The 7,273-nt window shown below is 27.0% G+C and overlaps 1 protein-coding gene across 1 annotated transcript in view; it reads left to right on the top strand.

Annotated features, from left to right (window-relative positions):
- The window catches only part of pappaa (pregnancy-associated plasma protein A, pappalysin 1a), a 183,487-nt gene that overhangs the window by 146,146 nt on the left and 30,068 nt on the right, over positions 1–7,273 (top strand). Inside the window, exon 21 of the mRNA XM_056458871.1 lies at positions 5,218–5,289. Within this exon, the coding sequence (XP_056314846.1) occupies positions 5,218–5,289 (72 nt within the window). The remainder of the gene's footprint in view (positions 1–5,217; positions 5,290–7,273) is intronic.

The following is a 7,273-nucleotide window of genomic DNA, read 5'->3' on the forward strand; positions in this document are numbered from 1 at the left end:
CCTTTGTATTATTAGGTTTACCTGGGCTAATGCTAATGTTCACGATTAGCTTTGTATTATGTTTATCTGGGTTAATGCTGATGTTCACAATGTGCTTGTTTTATTAGCTATACCTAGGCTAATGGTAATATTCACAATGTGCTTGTTATATTAGCTTTACCAGGGCTAATGCTAATGTTTACGATGTGCTTGTTATATTAGCATTACCTGGGCTAATGTAACTTTCACACTATGTTTGTTTCATTAGCTTTACCTGGGCTAATGCAAATATTCACTGTGTGGTTATTTTATTAGCTTTACCTAAGCTAACATTAAGGTTCACAATTCGCTTTATTAGCTTTACCTGGGCTAATGCTATTGTTCACGATGTGCTTGTTATATTAGCATTACCTGGGCTAATGTAACTTTCACACTATGTTTGTTTCATTAGCTTTACCTGGGCTAATGCAAATATTCACTGTGTGGTTATTTTATTAGCTTTACCTAAGCTAACATTAAGGTTCACAATTCGCTTTATTAGCTTACCTGGGCTAATGCAAAGTATTGGTGACCGTACAAATCCCCATTCCCCCTGTGTTTGTGTTATGTTTGGTGCTGAGTCAGTGAATCAGTTATCATGACGAATCGTCCCTCAAGAGCGATTCGTTTCAGGTTTCATTGCTGACCTACTAAGAAGCTCCTCTTATTTTCTCACTTATTAGCTTCCCTGAGTTCAGCAGAGTCTACTGTGCACATTGCTGATGCATTAGACCAGACGGTGGCCTTTTACGTGATCTGCAGAGTCCATTGTTCATGCCGGGTCGGCTGAGGAGAGTACTAATATTAACCTCTAATTAATAAACCAAACCTTTATTAAAAGAGCTTAATGCGATCCGTGGGAGAACAGACCATGGCCGTCTAATTTGATATAGGCTGCTTCAGATGATGATGGGATACTTTATTGGTGTGAGGTCACTAACAGCACATACTGGATCGGTGTATGTGGAACTGAAGGGTGTTTGGGGTGGTTAACTGAAAAATTGTAGGTTCAGGTTTATTTAAGGGTTGATCGGTTAAATATAGCAGCCACATCGCACTGCTACTCGTGTGATATTGCATTTATACAACAGTTTAGCGGTATAATCGTGTGTATAAAAAAGAAAATCAAACATGGAGAATCTCAAAAACCCTTATGTATGAGGAACTATTTTCTTCCACCGTTCACATCTGCAGCTGACATCAGAACAGCTGAAGCCGTTACTGATTCTCCAATGTCACTGTAGAGCTAGTGTTTGAATGATTCTCTAGCGTAATGTCTAAAGTGATGACAAACAGATGATTTTGCTCACATTTTAGGTTTATATTGCTGAACGGCATGAAATGCCATCAGTCTACAGAGATGTCTCCTTACAGTATTAGTCTATTACAGTCTACACAGCATTTCTCTGCTGCAATCGGGATTTCACAATAATTAACCCTGAACAAAAGCAGCGCAATCACTAGCAGATTACTGTTGTGTTTGCGATAAAGAAGATTGCATGGAACATGGAGTTTGCATGTTCTCCTCGTGTTGGTGTGGGTTTCCTCCGTGTGCTCCGGTTTCCCCCACAATTCCAAACACATGTAGGTGAATTGGGTACGCTAAATTGTCCTTCGTGTATGTGTGTGAATGAGTGTGTATGGATGTTTCCCAGTGATGGGTTACAGCTGAAAGGGCATGTGCTCTATAGGTTTGTGGTTCATTCCGCTGTGGCGACCCCTGATTAATAAAGGCACTAAGCCAAAAAGAAAATGAATGAATATTTTATTTTATTTTATTTTATTTTATTTTATTTTATTTTATTTTATTTTATTTTATTTTATTTTATTTTTTTTTTATTTTATTTTATTTTATTTTATTTTATTTTATTTTATTTTATTTTATTTTATTTTATTTTATTTTATTTTATGATATTTTATTGTATTTTATTTTATTTATTTATAAAATTATTTTCATTTTATTTTATTTATTTATTTATTTATTTATTTATTTATTTATTTATTTATTTATTTATTATTTATTTAATCATTTATTTATTATTTTATTTTATTTTATTTTATTTTATTTTATTTTATTTTATTTTATTTTATTTTATTTTATTTTATTTTTTATTTTTTATTTTATTTTATTTTATTTTATTTTATTTTATTTTTTATTTTATTTATTTTTTATTATTTTTATTATTTTTTATTTATTTTTTTATTTATTATTTAATTTTTTTTTATTATTATTTATTTTTTATTTTTTTATTTATTTATTTATTTTTTATTTATTATTTTATTTTATTTTATTTTATTTTATTTTATTTTTTATTTTATTTTTTATTTTTTATTTTTTATTTTTTATTTTTTATTTTATTTTATTTTATTTTATTTTATTTTATTTTATTTTTTTTTTATTTATTTTTTTATTATTTTTATTATTTTTTTATTTGTTTTTTTTATTTATTATTTAAACAATTTTTTTTGTTTGTTTTTTTTATTTATTATTTTTTTTTATTTATTTATTTTTTTATTTTTTTATTTTTTTATTTTATTTTATTTTATTTTATTTTATTTTATTTTATTTTTTATTTTTTTTTATTTTATTTTATTTTATTTTATTTTATTTTATTTTATTTTATTTTATTTTATTTTATTTTATTTTATTTTATTATCTGTAATAGCCACTTTTTTTTTAAATTATGCTTAACTTTACTTCAGTTTCCCAAGTGTGGATTTGTGATGTCATCCAAAAAAATTAAGCTAATAAAAAAGCAAATGTGCATTAAAAGACAATACGTCTGGTTTCCTGTTGACTTCATCTATTTAAAATAACATTGCACATGCCAACAGTTAGGACAGTCCTCTGCATTTATCTGACACATTATGAGCGTGTGGTGAACTCTTCCCCAGCTGTTTTGAAACGCTCCAGTGTTTTCTGTCTTCTCATTCACTGTCATTATTTTTCTCTGGTTTTTGCATTGATTTGCTGACTGGCATGAAATGAGAAATACCTTAGTTTGCAGCAGAGGGTACAGCAGGATTAGAGATGCACTTTGCGCATGTGTGTGTGTGTTGTTTTGGAGCTGTGGAGGTCAGAGAGTCCTTTACTTTTTGGCCGGTCCCATGGCGGACCCTTGAGGAATCTCTAATGAACATATCTGTGTGAACATGTACAGTGTCTCTCTGTAAAACTCTGTAAGATCAGATCTCTACTCCAATGGATAACAGGCTTGCTGGAAACAGACATCATTTATGTGTGCATGCGGTTATACGTGTTTCGAAACTGGTAAAGTTTCACAAGATGTGGGATTTGGATGGGATCCAGATTTTTTTTAATGTTGGCCGGAGTTGAGAGACTTGTATAGGTAAACACTCTTGTTTTGGATTTTATAATTTTTTCTCTTATTTTTTTTGTTTTGTTTTGTTTTTTGTTTTTCTCTTATTTTTTCCTCAAATTTTTGTTTTTGTTTTTTTTTTCTCAAGTTTTTGTTTTTGTTTTGTTTTTATTTTATTTAAAAAAAAATTTCTCTTGTTTTTTGTTTTTATGTTTTGTATTGTTTTGTTTTTATTATTTTTTTCTCTTATTTTTTTCTCTAATTTTTAGTTTAGTTTTGTTTTTCTCTTTTTTCTCAAATGTTTGTTTTTTTTCGTTTTTCTCTTATTTTTATTATTTTTTCTCTTATTTTTTGTTTTGTTTTGTTTTTCTCTTATTTTTAATAATTTTTTAATCTTATTTTTTGTTTTTATTTTATTTTTTATAATTTTTTTCTCTTATTTTCTGTTTTGTTTTTATTTTGTTTTGTTTTTCTCTTATTTTTTCTCTCTAATTTTTGGTTTTGTTTTGTTTTGTTTTTCTCTTGTTATTTTTTTCTTATTTTTTTGTTTTATTTATTTAATTATTTATTTGTTTGTTTGTTTGTTTATTTTTTATGTTCAGTGAGATTATTTATTTATTTATTTATTCATTTATTTATTTATGTTTTTGGTGTGTGAGGGGAACAGAACACTTTTTTTTAGCATCATTTTCAGCATTCCAGCATGGTAATTGGTCCTGACTTTTTGATGCAATTTTATGCTGGTTACCTTTTTTATTATTATATTAGTGGAAAACATACAACTAACACAGAACACAAACAGAAAAGATCAGAAATGGTGATAATGGGAACGTGTCTAAACATCAAAAACAATAAGAATAATATTTATAGTATTAAAAAAGTATTTAACAACAACAATAATAATAATAATAATAATAATAATAATAATAATAATAATAATAATACTAAAGTTGGGGAGGATGAAAGTAATATTCTGATGACGACAACTGTGATAATAATGATAATGAAGGAAATAAAAATAATATCATAATAATAATATACTACTACTACTATTATTATAATAATGATAATTATAATAAAAATATTAATAAAGTTGGTGATGACGAAAGTAATAATCTGATGACAGCAACTGTAATATGAATAATTATGAAGGAAATAATAATAATAATAATAATAATAATAATAATAATAATAATAATAATAATAATAATAATAATAATAATAATAATAATAATAATAATAATTATTATTATTATTATTATTATTATTATTATATAACAATAATAATAATAACAATAATAATAATAATAATGATAATGATAGTGATAATAATAATAATAATTGTTGTTGTTGTTGTTATTATTATTATTATTATTATTATTATTATTATTATTATTATTATTATTATTATTATTATTATTGTTGTTGTTATTATTGTTATTATTGTTATTATTATTATTATTATTATTATTATTATTATTATTATTATTATTTGAAACAATAGTAATTATGCAATTAAATTAATAAAAGTAGTTTTCAATTTATGTTCAAAAACTATTTTAGGGTCAGTCATATTAAATTGCATTATTATATTATTAAAACTTTTTATTGGATCATTCTTATGTGCTGTCATTAAAACTACTGTTTAAAACTGTGTTAATCTTCTCTGCAATAAAAATAAAAGCAAATATCATTAACAGTGTTGTTATAACAATAATCACTTAGGAATAAAAAATTGGAGGGTGAATAATTTTGACTTTAACTATATATATATATATATATATATATATATATATATATATATAAAACTGTATGTCAGTGGTCTTGTTTTTTATTTATTAGTTATTTTATTTATTTATATCATTTTCTCTCCTTTCAGCACATAGTCTGCACCATGGGCCTGAAGTGGTATCCTCATCCGGAGGTCCTGCACTGCATAAAGGGATGTGAGGTAAGAAATCGCCACTTTATCCTCTCAAATGCCTCTCTATCCTGTGTCTTCCCTCCCTCATTGGCGACACTCTTGCCTTGACCTCCATTTGCAGAGGCCCAAGAAGATTTATGAAGATGAAGATGTAGAGGAACTCTACATTAAAGTCAGTACATGTGCTAGTGACTGTGATGTACAGTGCTCTCCATGTCTTTCTGTTTCCTCCTCCCCTGTGCTTGTCTATTTTTGTCACTTGGTAAAATCCGTTTACAGACAGACATCAGTACAAATGCTCATTTTCATCTACAAATGTGAAGAAATGCTGTTTAATTATTTTTATATATGCTATTATAATTTTTTTTGTTTAATTTATAGGATTAAAGGATTTGTCATTTGGAAGGAGAGCATTAGATTAGGAGCTTAATAAAAAATAATAATCTGAGATCAAATTACAATCTAATTACACTGTTAAAATATCCATAAATTACACTTATGTGTATTTTGTGATTCATGTTTTTCTTTTTTTTTCTTTGTTTCCCTGTTTATTTATGCTTTTAAACTGCATTATGGGATCTTGATCTTTCCTCCAATAACTTTTAACCTTGACAAAGTTGGAAAAAGAGACTTTTATGAACATTTTTAATAGTTTGCAGTGCTTTTGTCTGGGTTGGTGTCGTATATTATACTACAGAAATCTTGTATTAAACCGCCAGCACATTTTCTGTTATTTTACACACTTATACATACAAACTGTATATATATATATATATATATATATATATATATATGTATATAGATATATATATACATACATACTGTGTATATATATATATATATATATATATATATATATATATATATATATATATATATATATATATATATATATATATATATATATATATATATATTGTGTGTGCGGTCCTTTGCTGACAGTCGCGTGTATGGATCTTGTTGGAAAATATGGTGAAAAGTCCTACATGACGGTAATAGTTTGATCATGCTGTTTACTTATAATGTTTGTTTGTTTGTTTGTTTGTATACTTTATTGTCCCTCAAGGGGAAATTTTCTGTGGACTCACACAGCACATCAGCAGGTTCTAACATAATAACAATTAAAAATAGGTCAACATACAAAAGAATTACATACACTATCGATCAGTGTTCAACAGTCTGATTGACACTGGAATAAAAGAGTTCTTCAGTCTGTTCTGCTTCCAGCGGAAAGTTCTGTATCTTCTACCAGAAGGTAAAAGATCGTAAAATGGAAAGAGTACATGAGATGGGTTACTTAAAATTCTTTTCGCTTCATTTAGAGTGCATTGCTCGTAGAGTGTTTGTATACTAGTAAAAGTTTCAGATCCTATTAGTCTTGTAGCAATTCTGATAATATTGAAAATTCTTGATTTCAGATTTACAGAAAGATTGCCATACCATGTAGATAGACCATACCTGATAACACTTTCAAATACAGCTTGATAAAATAAGTACATGATTTTCTTATCAACACCATAAAACCACAACCTTCGTAGAAGTAATAATGCCACTAATATCAGCATACTCCACACGACTTAATTCCATTTCTGTTCAGTTCAGTTAGTTGGATTAAGGTAATCAAAAATCACTGGAAAAAAATTATTCAAAGATGATTCCTTGGATTTACTCAATTTTTTTACGTTAAGTGCTTGTAAACAATTTATTTGGGCTGAATTTAAACAAACAAATTAGGTTGAACATTGCTCAATTTAATTTGTTTGTTTAAATTCAACACAAATAAATTGTGTGCAACAGTTTTGCATGCAACCCTTTTTTAAGTGCAGTTAAAAATTCACGTTTAACTGAATAAACAGTTAGTAAACACAAGTACATCTTACTGAACATCATTTCTTTTCATCACCAATTATCATAGTAGAACAGTGTGTGATGCATTTTGGAAACAGGAGATGAGCCCCTGGTCTAATGCGCCACCTGGCTTGAGAAACCCGCTCTCAAAGACTTACTTTTA

The sequence above is a fragment of the Danio aesculapii genome, chromosome 5, assembly GCF_903798145.1.
Source record: "Danio aesculapii chromosome 5, fDanAes4.1, whole genome shotgun sequence".
Classification (NCBI taxonomy): domain Eukaryota; kingdom Metazoa; phylum Chordata; class Actinopteri; order Cypriniformes; family Danionidae; genus Danio; species Danio aesculapii.